Here is an 18,260-nt window from a genome sequence, read left to right as displayed (position 1 = left end):
CTACAAAGGACTCCAACCAAAACAGAGAATTTAAATTGGCGAAACATTTTCAATCTGATATAATTTAATTAAAATGAAATATTTTTAATCCTGTAATTTTCAGATACAAGAATTGGAATATATTTTGGAAATAGTCACTGAAAATGAAAACAAAGCACAAACTCTGAGCAGCTGGCTGGAAGCACAAGGCGAGAGGCTGAAATCTTTGGAAAAGCTAGCGAGTCTAATCTCAGTACAGAACACATTGGAAGACTGTAAGGTAAAAAGTGTTCTTTATGTTGCAAACATTACTCTTAAGACTTTGCTGGGTCTATGCTACAAAAGTCACATAATTTTTATTTTAAATTGGAGGAACCTACCATATTCCTAAAAGCATAGCACAGAGTATCACTTTAATGAAAATATGAAATGCAAAGTTTGATAGGGAGATCAGGGTCCAGATCCTCAGCTGTTGTAAATTAACATGCACCGAATTACAGTGCCTGAAGCTCTGGCACAACACAGATGTGAAATTCCACAGTTATTTTTTGAACTCTTTTATCCTTGGAATTTCCTGCAACATTACAACAATTCTTAATGTTTTCACTACCTTATTTTGGATTTCTTCTAATGGAAAATATTTCATTTTCATTCAGTTCAGTTCAGCACATTGATGGAAAAATTGATTAGTGTGAAACGTTCTTTGGTGATACTTTGGTTAGGAAGAATAGTAACTCTGTGGTAACTTGGTATAATTCTGCATTAGCATAATATTTCTTCTCTGTTTCTCAAATGGTCCATTTTATCTTTCCCACTTAGTCCTGTTTGCCATCTTTGACATGTTGATACATGAAGACCTCATTCTATTATTGATGCTGTGAGACTAGCCTCACCACATCATGTCCTGGCACAAACGCAGTCATGCTACTCCAGCCGTAAGGATATTTTAGGGATTTTTCAGTGGGATAGCTCCATCAAAATCAGGACAGGTGGCAGTCATCTGCCAGCTGGTCCCCAATTACTCTTGAAATATTCAGCATCCATTCAGTTCAATATTACCCCTCTATTTCCTCCCATGAAATGTTTGTTATTTTATTACCATGGTTACTTGTATCTCTCTCATATTATGCTGCTATTATTCCCTGCAGTGCTGTATTAATGCAGAGTTACTCATCTATCTGCATTTTCTCTGAAGTGTATTGGGGTGAGACTCTGCCAGCTAGTTAATAAGATACTTTTGGTATCTCTAAAGTACCATATCTGATCATAGCAAGATTCTACGCTTTGGGTGGGTAAAACACTTAATTAAAATTCATTTACTTCATTAAAAATTAAATGATTTTAAATAAATTCAAAAAGCTATTGGACAGTGAATCATTAACAGAAAACATGTGCTGACTTAAAGGGCAACATTTTAGTTAAAGGAATTGGCCCATTTGGATGTGTGAAACATTCACATGTACTGCTGTGGGGTAGTGATCACCTTAATCGCGTTGGGGAGCAGTTCTTCTCACAAGTAGTCCCACTGACTTCAGTGGGACTGCTTCCAAACTCCAGGCCAGATTCATAGATACTAAGGTCAGAAGGGACCATTATGATCGTCTAGTCCGACCTCCTGCACAACGCAGGCTACAGAATCTCACCCACCCACTCCTGTGAAAAACCTCTCACCTATGTCTGAGCTATTGAAGTCCTCAAATCATGGTGTAAAGACTTCAAGGAGCAGAGAATCCTCCAGCAAGTGACCCGTGCCCCATGCTACAGAGGAAGGTGAAAAACCTCCAGGGCCTCTTCCAATCTGCCCTGGAGGAAACTTCCTTCCTGACCCCAAATATGGCGATCAGCTAAACTCTGAGCATATGGCCAAGATTCACCAGCCAGATACCCAGGAAAGAATTTTCCATAGTAACTCAGATCCCACCCCATCTAACACCCCATCACAGGCCATTGGGCCTATTTACCATGAATATTTAAAGTTCAGTTAATTACCAAAATCATGTTATCCCATCATACCATCTCCTCCATAAACTTATCGAGTTTAATCTTAAAACCAGATAGGTCTTTTGCCCCCACTGCTTCCCTTGGAAGGCTGTTCCAAAACGTCACTCCTCTATGCTGGAGGCAAGATCTGAAAGGTGAAGGGAAAGGTGGCTTAAAGCTACCTATGCATTCCCCAGTGCTAGGGTCAGCCAGGGCTCATGTCAGGCTCAGTGTAAGTTAAAGGAGCCTCAGGACTGCTCTAACCCATGTCAGCTGAAAATGACTTCCTAGTAACTGTTAGGAAGCCAGAGATCCCCATTGTGCAAGATGCTCCTACCTCGCGTGCATGTGCTGGAGTGGGTAGGAGGGCTGGAATCTGACACAGGGAATCTTCTGCTGCCCTGCTTGAAAAGCTTTCTAGCCCCTTTGCCTGGAGTGGTACAAGTGCTGGCGGAGGATCTGGCTCTCAGTTCCAAATCAGCATGTGCATTCCATGTCAAGGCGAAATACAGTTTCTTGTGTTCTGCATGTAAGAGACTGCTAATTCGCAGACATTTACAATTGTTCCAGTTTCCTGAGGCAAACTCATTTCTGCCAGAACTCAATTGCTGTAAGTTTCCCATAGTTAGAAAAACGACATGGGATTGATTTTAAAGAAGAATCATTTGTCTTTACTTTTGTATTGTCACACAGATAAAGATTTTTATCTTTCTTTCCCTTTAGGAGCTAGAAAATCATCTTGCAATTAAATCCAAAGCTCTGGATCAGCTAAAACAGAATTATATGGCTTTGGAAGATGGTGCAAAACAAACTTCAGAAGATATGGCTGTCAGAATGGATAAGCTACATGAAATGAGGAACAGTGTCGTCAGTCAGGTAGAGAACTTTGCATTTACACTTCTCCCCAGGATTTAATCTTAGCAACTGTTCCAAACCCTCTTTGGGAATTTCCAGTATTACTGAGCTGTTCAATGACCAATCCATAGTTAAGGCTGCAGTAGATGTCCCATTCTTCTTAGAGTGCTTGCTCATGTCAGTTCCATTCTAGGTGTGCACAGTCGTCGGAGATTTTCGCCTTAGCGGTATCCGTAGGGTCAGCTGTGGCACTCCCTTGAGTTCCGCGCCCATGTACTGGTATATAGGCGCCACTGACCTTATTCCCTCTCAGTTCCTTCTTACCGCTTGTGACGGTTGGTCAGAGCACCTTGTCTTGCAATCACAAGATCATTAGCGGTTCTTCAACAGTCCATTGTCTGTCTTCATTGTATATAGTTTAGGTACTTAGTTAGCCTTTAAATTAAGTGTTGGGTTATTTGGTAGTTAGAGTCCCGGCTGGGACTTCGCCCGGGAGCATGGCATACCCCGCTCTCCTGGCTTCAAACCATGCTCGTCATGCAACAGGCCGATGCTTATTAGTGACCCCCACGACAGTTGACTGAAGGTCGAGTCCAGAATCTGTAAGAACTTTCGCCCTAGAACCCAGAAGGAGCGAAATATCTGCTTGAGGACTCTGCTCCTGGAGGCTGCACTTCGTCCTGCGTCAGAGCCCTCCCACTCAGATCCCACGCCGAGCACCTCGATATCGGTGTGGCGCGCACTGCTGGCACCAGGTGCCGCCTGCACTGCTCCCCCTCACCAGTGCCGACGAAGCGACAAAAGAAGAGGAGCCCCCTGGCACCGGAATGGAAAGGGGCCTCAGGCAAAGGAACAGTGGCAGGCCATGTTCCCGCCCCGAGGCTTCACGGGGATACCGCTGAGGTCAGACCCCTCAGCCCGGCCAGGGATACACCTCCAACTCCCAGGAGCAGCAGGGGACCCTGGCTTCTCAGGCCCTCATTGCCTGGAGCAGCCCCTGTGGCTAAAGAACAAGCCGGCCGACCAGCACCACAGACACTGCACCAGGCACTGGCCTTGGCTAAGGCCCCAACACCTAAAGGCAAGCCGGTCATGGGACTGCCCCACAGGGCAGTGGAGCACCCTCTGTCCCTGGACTGCAGGCGTAGATCCCCATCTCCACAGCCTAGGGCCCTGGCACCACATTCGCCGTCTCCGGGCCCAGGTTCCTGACGCCGCACTTTCCCCCTACAAGACATGGGACACCAGAGTCAAGACACCAGTCCCCGTACCACCGGTACCGGCAAGTTTCCTGTCAAAGATTGCCATGGCACAAGTCACAGTTGCCAAGATGGTCTCCCAGACGTCAGTCCCTACCAGGCTGGGATTGATCCCGGTCGTGGCACCGGTCTCCATCCCCCCCAGTTCCGCTCGTCAAGCAGGCACCGCTCCTTGCCCTCATCTCACCAGTCGCCGACTAGGGTCAGTCGGCAGACTGAGGCCTCGATGGCTCTGTCCTGGTTGCTGGAAGAACAATGGTCAGATTCGGACTGGGAGTTCAGCCCCTCGCCAAGGAGGGGTGATTCGCCGCTGACCCACGAAGGTGGCACAGCGCCTGCAGCAATGGCATAGCAGCAAGGACAGTGGCCTGCTCAGTGGCCGTACTGGAACCAGTGGGGCATGCCCATAATGCCAAGCCTGTATTCCCACCAGTCCTCCCGGGCTGCCTCGGACAAACCACCCCCGGCATCGCCAGCACCGGAGTCTGAGAACAGTATCGAACCAGATGTGGGGAGCAGCGCATCGGACTCCAGCACCTAAGGAGTCGTCCCTGGAGAAGGCAGGGGAACCTGGCCCTACCCCGTCGGTGCGCTCGTCATCGTCATCTCCGGACGAAGCAGTGGCGGGTCCCTCCCAAACGGGCAGCCTACCGGTACCGCTAAGGCAAAAATCTCAGATGACTGTGCATGTGGGCACACGCGCGCCTAGAATGGAATGGACATGAGCAACACATCTCGAAGAACAACAGTTACAAAGGTAGGTAACTGTTTTTTCTACTTTGGCAAGAACTCTCCTTTTGGCCAAAAAACTATCATGCTTATTCTCATGCCAAAGGAGAACCTGTATGCCAAGTTTGGAAAAAAGAAAAAAAGATCAACCTGCTTTGGAGTCAAATAAGAAAAAATTTACCCCCTTTTACCAGTTTTTTAAAAAAAAATCTACATTTTTCTGGTAGCTTAAAGGATTTGGTTGAAAACCTCAAACTTCCTAACTGGATCCACTTGGTCCCTTACTATTCCTATTTGTTCCTGCTCTCTGCTAGAGTCCTGATGGAGACTCTCTGTTCCCAGCAAATCCTTTTCCATCTTCACAGCACTGGGTTCTCCCTCCTCCACTCCCACTGCTTTTTTTAATTCTAAGCAGATCCCTTATAGTTCCCAGTTGCTCCACTCACGTTCCTGTGGATTCCCTTTCCCTCCTCAATGGCTCTCCATAACTTATTCTTAGGCCAATTAACCCCAGCAATGTCATATGTGTATGATAAATACAGCTTTATGTTTACAATCCATCATATAATATATAATACTATAAGTAATGCAGATAAAGTTAAGGTTGCTCAATGCTTTCCAGTAGGTAACTTTGCCAAATTTTAACCATTTTGACTGAAATCTTCCACATCAGGTGTCTGCTTCAGGCTGATTTTTTAAAATATTTTTTAAGCTTCAGCAGAAATGGTTCAGCTGTTTCTCAGAATGAGATTAGAGAAAATACATTGTTTTGTTCATGTTAAAAACATTCTTCCAACTGTTTTGTTGAGAAGCTCTGGTACACCAATGTTTTGGAACAGGGATTTGAAATTCAGCAATGGGAGGTCACCATGGTGCCAGAGAAGGGCCCCCCCCCTTTTTTTTCTTTGCTGGACCAATGAAAGCTCTAATTTGACTCAGTTATAAGAATTTGAAAAATCTCCATTCAAATGTGCTCAGTAGAGACTTATTAGAGTTTAGCAGTGAAATTCTCTGATACTTCCGTCTGTACTGAACATGCTCCTGCCAAGAGCTACAAGGGCTGAGCAGGACTTTCTGTGCAATTGCTACTCCCAGCTGCCATGAGCAACCTTAATTTTGACATTTCCTAAAGTTTAATTGCTTAACTTTGCAACCCTAACGTTCTTTAAATGTCGGGTTTTTCTGTATGTAACATACAGTAGAACCTCAGAGTTGTGAACACTTCAGAAATGAAGGTTGTTTATAACTCTGACATGTTCATAACTGAACCAAGCGTTAGGGTGGTTCTTTCAAAAGTTTACAACTGAACATAGACTTAATCCAGCTTTGAAACCTTACTATGCAGAAGAAAAATGCTGCTTTTCCTTTATTTTTTTAGTAGTTTACATCATTTAACACAGTACTGGACAGTATTTGCTTTTTTTATTGGGGTTTTTTTTTTTTGGTCTCTGCTGCTGCTTGATTGCATACTTCCCATACCCAATGAGGTGCGTGGTTGACTGGTCAGTTTGTAGCTCTGGTGTTCGTAACCCTGAGATTCTATTTATATACTGCTTCTTCCCTTCTAGCAGGCTGGCCTAATTAGGGGCTAGATTGCGACTTCACCGTCCTCAGCAAGGGGTGGTGCACTAATTGCACCACTGCTGGGACAGTCTCAGGTAGGACTGTGACTCCAACCCTGCTCGGAGGCACAATTCCTCCCTGCGTCCCTTTTGCTCCCTGGTGCCAATAATTTGCTGCTCACTGGTACCAACAGTAAATTATTCCTACCTCTGCACACTGCCTCAGGTACACTAGCCAACGAGTAATGGGATTGAGCCAAAAGTCCACTTATTCCCAACCTGGACCTATCCTGCCCACTTGGTCCAGATAAGGAACAAGTGGCTGTGCTTACTCCTGCACACCTGGACCTAAGATACAGGTAGCCGATATAGTGGGCAAAAGGGTGGGGAGTTCTCTGTCCTCCATATTTTCTTGTATAGGTGTGTAGTCAGAGTCAGAATCTAGCCCTATGTTTTGCAAGGTGAGAACCTGCCCATGAGGGGGTGGGTGCTATAGAAAAATAAGAACAACCTCTAACAACTGGAATAGGTCTATGATTTCATTCTTGTGGCAACGTCACAAAGACTGTGACAAAGGAAAACCTTTTCAGTCCTACTATGATAAAAGTAATTGTAATAATGAAAAGGGCTAGGGAAAAAGAGGAAAGTTTGCCACCTCAGTCATCGCACGGCTCTTGTATCTAGTGAGTCCTGAAGTTCCTCCAGCAGTTGCTGAATGGGAATACAAGGCTTTGGTTCTGTTTCATCTGCATTGTTATAGCACAATGGCATACAAGAGAATGTCGCTCTCTAGAACACTATGGTATTTTATTAGAAGCTTGAATTACCCCAAACAATTTCTGTTCCATTTTGATAAACTGGAACTAAATTTCCATCTCAAATTGTCTATTTCCTAAGGAGATTAAGGCCTTCAGGAGCCACAGTACTTCATCTGTTAGCGGGCATCCTGATATTGGCAGCAAAGAATAACAGCTGTGCGTTGTTTCTGCACATTTTCACCTAGCCTGGGGTTCTGGAGTGGTGGCTGCCAAACCAGCATTGCCTTGGTATCCAGTTAAATTTATATTTCAAACTTATCCCATTACTTCATTTGTGAAATTTTTGTGGATTGTCATCCAGCATGCGTTGAGCTGAAGTACTGAAATCCATTTTTATTTCAAAATTACCCAAGAAATAGCTTCATTAACACATTTTGTAAGTAAATGTTAAGCAGGAGCAATCCTTTTTCTCAGCAGTGATTGTTTGTTTACAGGTAGCACAGTTAAAAACCTCAATGCAGTCAATATTACAGCAATGGATAATTTATGACGAAGCCTATGAAGAAGTTAACCTGATGATAATAAGCTCTTTGTACTGCCTAGAACAATGCAAACCTTCTGTAATATCGCTGGAAGCTTTGAAAGGCCAGGTGAAGACTCTGCAGGTAAATCTACCAAAGACAAAGTAGATGTATTAGTGCAAATGTGGGAGAAGATTAATTAAAAAACCAGTAAGTTTCCCCTGAGGAAACTGATTCTTTAGAGCTTCACGATGGACCTAACCCAAAGCCCATGGGAGTCAGTGGCATTCTTTCTGCCTGCAGAGACAATGGGCCCAGGGGCTGTTCTAGTAGCAGAGTTGCACTAGAGTTTAACTAAAGGTCTGAACGTAAACCAGTTTAGTTAAACCAGTGCCAAAAGCTGTGTAGATGCTCTTATTTCAGTTTAAATCAGGCTTATTTGGATTTATCTTAAGTTAGGAACTAGTGTAAACTAAACTGAAATAAACCACTTTCAGGTATCCACCAGATTAATTAAACAAATGCAAGATTGTGTGTAGACAAGGCCTAATTCTTCATTGCCCTATACCTCATGTAGTCGTTCACACTAGTGCAGACCAGGTGCAAAGTATGAACAAACCAGAATGGTAGTGTTTTGTGCTTGCTCTGTGCTCTCTTTACAATGAATAAACAAGGTGCAGGGCAACAGGGAATCAAGCCTCATGTATTCAGAGGACTCTAGTTATTGATATTTAACCTTTCTTTATTATTTCCGATCTAAAATAAGAATTTCAAAGTACGTCTGCTCTTTGGTTGGACTAAGAACAAGTAACACCAAAGGAAAAATGAATTCCAATTTAGAATGAATAGTTTGAACTAAATAAGTGAAACTTCTTTAAAAAGTCAATTGATATTTTTCTGTTGATATTTAATACAGAATTTCAAACCAGTTATTTTTCCATATTTGCCAGTCAAAGGCCTAGTTCTTCAACACTTTCTTGCTTTGAGTAGCACTTATTCACACGGGGAGTCCCACTGCACCAATGCCTGTCTGAAGAGATGCTTCTGAAATGATGTATTACTGGATTGGGCCACAATTTATTCTTCAATTCTTTAATTTGTAGCAGCAAGTATATTATTGTTACATTATTATTTCTTTCTTTCACAAAACTTGTCTTTGCCATAAATGTTGTTACAGTATCACTACTATACATCTCCTAGTCTCTAAAGAAAACTACATTTTAGCTCAATGAACTGTGGCTCATTCATCTCCACATCTAATTGTTGTGACTCATTTTTCACAGTCTCTTCAAGACAAAGCAGAGAAGAGTGAAGAAAGCTGGGCCAAGCTCCAGGCTTCTGCTGCTAACCTCAAGAAATACTGTTGTTCCTCATTTGCAGAGATTATTGAACATAAATGCAAGGAGGCACATACAAGGTACACCTAAGAAAAACCACAAAATAGATGTTGGTAATAAAGCCCCCTGCTTCTGCAAGGTACTGAGCATGTGCGTAACTTTAGGCATGTGAATGTTTCAATTGATTTCATTGTGAATACTCACATGCTTAAAGTTAGGCATGTGCTTAAATATTTTGGTGAACTAGGGCCAGTCGACTTTAACGTATTGTTTTATTGTGGGTCTGGGTGATAGACCAAATAACAAACAAACAGAAAAAGCAGCAACACAGTAAACATGCAGTACAGTGTGGACATTACTGATGGCAAGACTCTCTGATCTCAGATGCCCTGGTGTAAATCCAGAGAAATTCCACTGAGAATCTTCAAAAGAGATCAGAGTCTGGTCTGTGCACGTCCTCAAGTTTAAGGGCAAAACCTAAATCAATAACCTGTGTTATGTTCTTGTATATTGCAGATGGACTCTGGCAAATGAAGAAGTCACTGATGAGCTACAGACATCACAAGCTTTGTTATTGCTTTGGGAGTCGTATGATGGGTTGTACACTGAGGCAGCATTGAGGTTAGAACAACATGAAGAGCAGTGTCATCAGCTCTTGGGAGCTCACTTACCTGAAGACAACATGGAGGAAGTCCTGAAGCAGAAGATACAGAATGTGAAGGTACATAAAAGTGCTCTCACTGCCTTATGCAAGGCTGGACTTATTTAAAAATCCTGACAATGGGAACCAGGGCCTGATCTCTCTTTGGTAATCCATCCTTTTTTATTTTCTTTAACTACATTGGGCCAGGTCCTCAGGTCAGGCCAAGCACAGCATGCAAAGAAGAGAGGGGGATGGTGACCTGACTTCGTCTCTTGCACTCTCCAGTTTCTGTGGGCAGCCCGTGACCAGTTTAGGCAGAGCAGCAGCAAGGCTTCTCTAAACTAGATTGTCTGCAGTGGTCCCCTAGGGAGCACCGCCAGGGTGCAGTTTGCTCTGGACATGTCTCCCTATGCCAGAGGTGGGGTGCCAGGAGCAACTGGCGTAGAGCCAGCTACTCTTGCTTAATCCCCTCCAGTCATTCCCAAATGTAAGAGGAATCCCTGACTGGCAGTTTTTGCCAGATTTCCATCCCCTTGCAGTGGCAATACCCAATGAAGGTAACATAGGGAACCTGAGCATCTGGCTATTTTGTAGCAATCACTGAACTGAAAATGACTGACTTTTATTATATATTTTGAACTTTATAAATAACTGAAGAGCTTACAGTCTGATCCATGCCAAAGACAGGGTCAATAAGCCAGAAGCACATTTGACCTTTCAGGGAAGTCTGTCCTTACTTTTATAGTTAATCAGAAGAAACATTTCTTTACTCATTGCCCACTGAAATGTGTGGAAAAAAAACTCAGGGATTTTCATGTTTAGTATTAAGTGAACGTGGCAGAGAATTACACATTCCAGGCTGATATTCTGTAAATCCCTCTCCAGATAAAAGGAACTACAAGCAGTATATTGGTTGTAGAAGTGCCAGCTACTCCCATAGTTGTTCATAACATTTAGAACTGAAATTTATAGTATTGTTGCTGGAGGGGGGAAAAAAATTCTCAATCAATCAAAATAGTTCCAAAGTGCTGGCAAAGGTGTTCAGCATAGTTGTTAGCAGGATATTATCATCACTGTATAAAGCCATTCTAGAGAGGATGGATATTCTTTCCAATTTCTCTCGCTAATCTCCCTCATAACATTAGTAACCGAGTGCCTGAAATCTTTTCATGTACCGTGTGTGTGTATATATATACCTGCTACTGTATTTTCCACTCCATGCATCTGATGAAGTGGGTTTTAGCCCACGAAAGCTTATGCCCAAATAAATTTGTTAGTCTCTAAGGCACCACAAGGACTCCTCGTTGTTTTTACTGGGCAATGTTATCCCACTGAACTTTGAATCCAGATACTAAGGCTGGGAATTTTTAAAGGAGCTAAAGAGAGCTCTTTGGGAGTTGGATGCCTAACTCTCTTCAGCACCTTTAAAAAAATCAGCCTAAATCTCTGGGTAACTGGAAGGCCGACCTTCAGTAACATCTATGGTTTCGTCCCACCCAACATTGTTAATAGACTTATCAGATTCAACCCTGGAGTAAGTGCTTGCCACTCCCATTAAAGTCAATGAAAGCCACTCTCTTAGTCTATGGCTGAATTTGGCTTCCAATGCAGATCAACCGAAGGAGTTTAGTTATAGCAATAAAAGAGACACAAAAACACAGATCTGATTTATTTTTTTGATCTTTCATTTTAGATACTGCAACAAGGCCTTCAAACCGTAAAGGGAAGCTTTCTCCAGGTTTCTGAGTTGACAGACCAGATAGCACAACAGGTTAATGCAGCCACACATGCAGTTCTCTCAGAGAAGGTGCATCCTCTCCAAAGGATAGCTTATTTGGAAAAGATGTTGCAGATGAAATCAGATGAATTTGAGGTACTTCTTTATATAGTAAATTTGCTCTCAATACAGTTTTATTCTTCAACAAAATCATGTCGTTCCTGGACTGACGTTCAGTTTGAATTAGAACTCAGTGAAATGATAGCATCAGCTGAGTTACGAAAGAGAAATAAAGTCTTGGGGAAACAGGTGGGTTCATCGTGTGCCTGCTATGCTACGTTCACTCAGTTTCAATTGTTTTCCCCTTCCACACACACCCTGCTCTGTCACACACTTGTAAGCAGGCCTGTTAATTTGTAATATGGGTGGATCTTAATGTCTCCATCCATCATCCCAGTCCAATGCTTGGAAACTCAGGTTGTTTCCTGGGGATGATGTCTCTGATTCTTGATATCATGTGTAAGCTTTACCTATAGTGTAATATAGTTTTATTTCACTTCTAGTTGTGTAGTCGTTTTCCCTTGTGTAATTTTGTGGTCTTACCACAAGTGATTTCCTTTGTCGTTCTTGTCATTCATTCTTTACACATCTGTAATTTGAGAGCTCTCAGGCAGAGAGTGTGACACCAGACCCCTTCCTGGCACAGTTCCCTCAACCCTGGAAATGGGGAGGGAAGTGAAGAGTCCCCCAGTTACCCTAACCTCCTCCCTCAAAAAAACTGTGGGATCCCAGACCCAGTCCTGTATTTCTTCCCCTCAGATGGAGCCAGCTGGGAGCTACTAGAGCCCAAGTAACACTCACAGCCTTATCTATAGGAGCAAATGGGACCAAACTCTCTATGTGGCTGATAAGGGAGCAGAACCATTTTCATAAACTTCCTGCCATCTGAGTAGCTGTGCTGTGGCTCCATAATTTCACCCTAAATCGTGAAGTCCCTGGTAGCAGGTCTCTGCACAGCATTGCTGCCCTGTTTCTCCTAGATCCATGTGGATCTCCCACAATTCCCAGGATTTGGAGGCTCAGCTCCTTGCCACATGTGTGTATGTTGGGTTAAATCCTACTTCTCCTCAGTGGAAAAATTGGGAAGAAATGCCGTAAGTCAAAACTTGCAGAGTTTACCACCTTCTATAAGTCTTAAGCAGAGCTGATAAGCCCAGGCTTCCCAAGTTCCACTACAGTGCTTTAACCGTAAGACCATCTCTCCTCCCCAGTGAGTTAGTTCTCACCCTGACAGGGGACAGTGGTGCCCTTAGATGTAATGAAGTATTTTCTTCATTTCCATTTCACTTTCCTTGTTCTTTCACAATGAAAGAAACTCATTGCGCTGTGGAAAAACAGCCATTAATTTCTAGAACTATGAAGCCAATAACAAGAAATCAAGGCTAAATATTTACTCTAAAAATGCAAGGACATATTCCAAAGATAAAATCTAGAAAAAGAATATAAATAAGCATGGTTTAAATATAGACATAAATATTAACTACAAATACACCAGTTACTCTAATCTAGCAGCTGTTTGTTTTCATAAGGATGCTGTTTATTACTCTTTTGTCCATATTGAATATATGTATTAAAGCTGATTATAACAAAAATATTCTCTCATCCTAGTTCAACCTTTTACAACTGGAGGATTTCAATAATTGTCTGGGCACAGTGGAAGCTCGAATTAAGACACCTATAGAAGTTTTGGATAAGCTGTATCTCCGGGGAAAAGAAGAAGACTCAGAATTGCTCATGGTACATCCAGCTCTTATGACTATAAGGATATAAATTATGCATATGTAAGAGAGTCTGTAGGATACTTATTCATGTAGCACTATGGGTACTTCCTGTAGCTTAATTATCATAAATGTTACATGCACAAAAAATGTGTTAAGAGAACATTATTAAGGTGGCAAAGTCAAGCACTCAGAAGTTAGGAAATGCCAGGATTGAGGTTGCCTGTGCAACTTTAATTTGGCCCCTACATGCATATCCATTATGATACAGTCTTGGATTTCCTAATCACATACTATTTTTTCCCCACAGGGCCCCTGACCCATTTAGTGCAGAACTCTGTGGCAGAAGCAGGGGTGGAATCCAGTTGTCCATTCAACTGCCTTAACAATGAGACCCTCTTTTCTCTTCCTGCAGTCCCCTGCCTCATTCACTACACACCTCCAACTTCTGCAACAAAAAAGCAGGGGTCCTACAGACAACAATTTCCTTTACTAAATTAGCCTGATGGATAATACTCAGAGCAGGTCCATCCTGTGCGGGGAATGAGGTAGGGGTCGTCTTGAAAAAAATAGTAATTTAAGACTGTATCACATTGCATATGCGCAAGGGGCCCAAATTAAGGTGGCACAGGCAACCTCAATTCTGTGATTTCCTAACTTTTGAGTGCTTGACTTTGCCACTTTAATAATGTTCTTAATAATGTTAACATAGCATGTTGGTGTGTAATGTCTGAGGTTTTTTTAAAAAGCAAACTGAAAAACCAGAAATTTCATCATAGTGACACCAACATGAGGTCATCAGCAAGACTGGAACCTTTAGATCCGCTGCAAAAACCTCTGCCACTTGAGCTGAGTAATTGATAGCTGCACTAAGTTTTCATCCTCCATGTGGGCCAGCGCTAGAGAGGGATAGGACACTTGACTAGGGGGGTTCACTGACAGCAGAGAAATGGTGGCATTCAGGAATCCTGGGTTCTATTCCAGGCTCTGGAGGGAAGTGTGCTCTACTGGGCACAGAATTTTCTTCTCCTTCCTTCCGAGTCTGACTACTTCTTCCCCACCATCTCCAACCCAGCCATGTTCTGTCTCTTCCCCACCCCTGACCCCTTTGTCTCAGTCCCATTCTCCTGGCCTACCCAGTCCTAGTCTCTCTGTCTGGTCCCAATCTCCCCATCTCTCCCACTCCTCAAATCCTCCAAGTCGTCCTGCTCAGCCAGTCCCAGTTCCCTTCTCCTGCTCCTCATCTGATTTGTTTCTTTTCTTTCCCAGCCCCCTTCCAACTTCCAGGCCCAGTCTTCCCTCTGGCTCCCTGTCCTAACTTTGCATCCCACTCCCTCCAGTCCCACTCTCATCAGACACGTTCCCAGTCTACTTCCTTCCTTTCCCCCGGTCCAAGTTTTGTCACCCCTGCATCTGAATCAGATGGCTTCCAGGGGAGCACGGGGGGGATGTCACTGAGAGCACAGAAGAGACGGGCTCCCTGCCATCAGTTCTGGTGCCTGGCCTCAACCCGTCCCAGAGCAGCTAAAAGCAGGCATTACAGGGAAAGTCTGGCTTTGTTGCTGGAGCATGTTCAGTTGTTCTGTAGGGATGGCACATGCTCAGTCTGGTCACATGGAGGAGCCCTGAGGGGAGGGAGTGTGCTCTGTTGCCCTGTTGGGATGGTATGAGCACTAGGAGCTGTGAGAGGCTTGAGCATGCTCACTGAGACAGTCTCTTCAGAGATTTTAACTCCTACCATTGAAGAAGTCTATGAGTACATGCACTGATTTTGCAATAGCATATTATTTGGCTAGATTTTCATGGGGATGACAAAAGGCACATCCCTGCCACAGAGGCCATCTCCTTGCAAAATTTCTAATCCTTTCTCCAAGGCATAGAGTTACTAGAACTGTTCGAAGAAAAGGTCACCGAATTCTTAACATGGGCAAAACATACATTTCTCTAGCCTCATTCTCGGAAATGGCTAGACCGTTGTGGATGAAAGTTTCTCAGAAAAAAATCAGCGTCAGCCGGACAACCTGTATGGAGAATTCCAGCCAAAAGGTTTAAAGTCTGGGAAAGTTGTAAGCAACTGAATACAGGGTCTTATGATCGAAAGCATCTGGTAATTTTAGTAATATGCAGTGCTAATATCCCTGCCTATAATGAGGCCAAGTTCTTGACTCTTCCATGAAGTCTGACTAAATGGACAATTAGTGGGCTTTGGATTGGGCCCTTAGAGAACTGAACTGGCCATTAAACTAATTTAATATGTACTGAGACGCCAGGTATTTAAATTTTAGTGACTTTATTGTGATGATTATGCCACTGTTGACAATGAATACGTAATTTCAAAAAAAAACTTGACAAATATCCATAAAACTATTCCAAATAAATTATCTATAAACCTGAAGTTTTGTATTACGTAAAATGTTTTAAACTTCATCTTAGCAAATGATGTATGTCCAATGTCATGATGGAAAAGGCCAGCTTTCTTTCTTCACAAGAATAGCAGCAACTTTGGTCATTTTAATTGCTAGCAGAAGATGGTTCTTTGTCATTAAAAAAATTTCTAAGGAAATCAGAAATGCAATGGAATACTTTACCTGAAGAGCCTTGCATCAGAATAACTGAATCGCCAGAGCAACATAAAACATAATGAGTTACTTTTAAAAAGGAATCAGAACATGGATTTCAGGCAGAATTGTAAAAGAGAAGAGAGAAACCTGCTGGATCTGGGGTTGGCACAATTCCTTCTCCTCAAACTTCTCTATGAAATTTAAGCCCTGCTATTTTTAGATACTACAAAATACGCTGTGTGTAACCCTTTACTACTTCCATGAATGAGGATTCGGAGGGTGTGTCTGACTTTTCCCCCAATAATTGTGCAAAGGAAACTGAAAGTGAAAACTCTTGTTTTCAGTCCTCTCTAGTGGAATAGTACATGGAGGGATGATATAGCCCAATATTAACTAACTATGCTTCTTGAAATTCATCTTTTTCATCCATGACCCTTTTAACCTGAACAAAAGGCATTGTTTACATTGTGATGTCAAACATCACAAAAAAGACTTATATTTTCTAGACATGGAAAAAAGGTGATGTTTCTGTCAGTTATTTTGTTCCATTATTTGCAGAGCCACATGTTGGAGCTCACCGCAATGTCCCCTGACATTGAGAATCTGAATGAAGTGAGCTTTAGGCTACCACTCAGTGATTTCACTGTGAAGAAACTACAGAGCATGAATCGACAGTGGGCTCAGAAGACAGCAACAGCCCTGGAGCATTGCAGGTCAAAAAATTCCCCCAACTGTTTCAGTATGCATGAGGAAAATTAAAAGCAGATTAAAATATTTTCCACAAGCTGGTCCCCAGATTTCCAAGAGGCTTGTCAAAAATAATTCCTCCATTTTAAACTAACTTAAAAATATTCCATCAGATTGTTGGTTTTTTAAATATTTTAAATTGTTTGGAGCACAAAGGCACATATGTTAGCATGTGTTTTGTGCAGAGACTAGCAAAATGGGACCTTATCTTGATTAGGGCCTGTGGTGCTACCAGTCCGTTAGAGCATAAACAATCATAACTGGAAAATATACAACAATAGACTAGTTCCTGTATTATTTCTTTAAACAGTGAATTTGAGGGAATTCCATCGGATGAAAAGAAGTTTCTTCAGAAATGTGAAAACTGGGTACAATTTCTAGAAAAGATGAAAGAGGCTTTAAAAGTGAATATTGCTGGCAGATTTGAAAAGCTTCAGGAACAACAGAGAATATATGAGGTAATAATGCTGAAGATTTAAACTGGGTTTTAAAAAAAAATCTTGAAAACCATATCTTTGCAAAGAGATACTGTGGGTGGTATTATAGAACAACAGCATTCTGTGCAATATATAAATGGAATCCACTTGAAGTGTCAATAATACATTACACCTTGGGAACATTAATTTGGGGCAAGGCTGAGTGGGTGCTTCTTGTCCCAGCTGAAATAAATCACAAAAGCTGTGTCTGCAAATACTAAATGACATGCATTGCAAGTTAGAGACACACAGACAGGATGTCACCCAGACTTTTTTATAATTAGTAATTGTGCATCTAATTCCACAAACATTATACTAAACATTTACTACTTTATGTAAAACTTGTACTCCTTAGGGCATGTGGGCCAGATTCTGCTCCTTATTCACTAAATATGGAGCTATTCCAGAATAATTCTGTGTGTAGTCAAGCCCATTGTAAAGTTTGTTTTTAAATGCCCGTCAGTTACTGAACTAATATTGTTCTTATTTTTGCAATGTTTGCAGATGCTGCAAGCGGAGATTTCTGTAAATCAGCAGATTTTTAATTCTATCATATCAAAAGCATTACTTTCGCTGGAAACAGGAGAAGCAGAAAAAAGGTAAAAAAAAACAGATTTTTCTCCTTAGTTCTTACCAGGGGCATGCACAAAGGGGGGACAAGCAGGGGCATCCCCAACCCCCAATAGTTGGCTGGGGCACAGAACTCCTCCAGCCCCGCTGCAGCCCTGGGGCTGAAGGAGCTCTGTGACCCAGCCGCAGCCAAGTACTTGTAGATACATTTATTCAGATGGCTCCCCAGCACATAGATTTTCATTGAAATGATGAGCGTATGGCCGTTTATTTCTACGCCTATTATTAAGGCTGTGTGTCTGTCATGGATTCCGTGAGCTCTGTGACTTCTGCAGTGTCTGGTGCTGGCTCGGGGGCTGGCCAAGCCGGGCAGCCCCTGGGCCAACAACAGCAATTTGGGTGTGTGGGACAGGACTCACGGCTAGAGGCAGGGGGTTGGGGTGCGGTGAGTCGCTTAGCTCAGGGTGGGGGTCTCCCCAGGTCCCACTGGCATGTACCTCCTGCTTCTAGGCGGAGGGGCCAGGGGGCTCTGCCTGCGCCCGCAGGTGCTGCCCCCACAGCTCCCATTGGCTGCAGTTTCTGGCCAATGAGAGCTGTGGAGCCAGCGCTTGTGGCGAGAGCAGCATGCAGAGCCCCCCTGGCCATCCTTCCCCCTAGGAGCTGCAGGGACACGTGGAGCTGGGTAGGGAGCCTGCCAGCCCCACCAACCCTTTCCTCAGTACCAGTGGGAGTCCCAGGCCACGCACCGCCACCTGGCCCCCCCTCCCAGCACCAGCGGGGGTCACCAC

The 18,260-nt window shown here is 43.2% G+C and overlaps 1 protein-coding gene across 1 annotated transcript in view; it reads left to right on the top strand.

Annotated features, from left to right (window-relative positions):
• SYNE2 (spectrin repeat containing nuclear envelope protein 2) overlaps window positions 1-18,260 on the top strand; it is a 264,558-nt gene that overhangs the window by 188,269 nt on the left and 58,029 nt on the right. The window contains exons 86-95 of the mRNA XM_074956361.1: window positions 104-259; window positions 2,683-2,835; window positions 7,617-7,787; window positions 8,927-9,060; window positions 9,497-9,701; window positions 11,317-11,496; window positions 13,009-13,137; window positions 16,238-16,392; window positions 16,737-16,884; window positions 17,407-17,501. Of these exons, the coding sequence (XP_074812462.1) occupies window positions 104-259; window positions 2,683-2,835; window positions 7,617-7,787; window positions 8,927-9,060; window positions 9,497-9,701; window positions 11,317-11,496; window positions 13,009-13,137; window positions 16,238-16,392; window positions 16,737-16,884; window positions 17,407-17,501 (1,526 nt within the window). The remainder of the gene's footprint in view (window positions 1-103; window positions 260-2,682; window positions 2,836-7,616; window positions 7,788-8,926; window positions 9,061-9,496; window positions 9,702-11,316; window positions 11,497-13,008; window positions 13,138-16,237; window positions 16,393-16,736; window positions 16,885-17,406; window positions 17,502-18,260) is intronic.

The sequence above is a fragment of the Natator depressus genome, chromosome 6 (assembly GCF_965152275.1).
Source record: "Natator depressus isolate rNatDep1 chromosome 6, rNatDep2.hap1, whole genome shotgun sequence".
Classification (NCBI taxonomy): Eukaryota; Metazoa; Chordata; order Testudines; family Cheloniidae; genus Natator; species Natator depressus.
The sequence above is the reverse complement of the archived record's forward strand: the minus strand, read 5'-3'. Positions and strand labels throughout refer to the sequence as shown.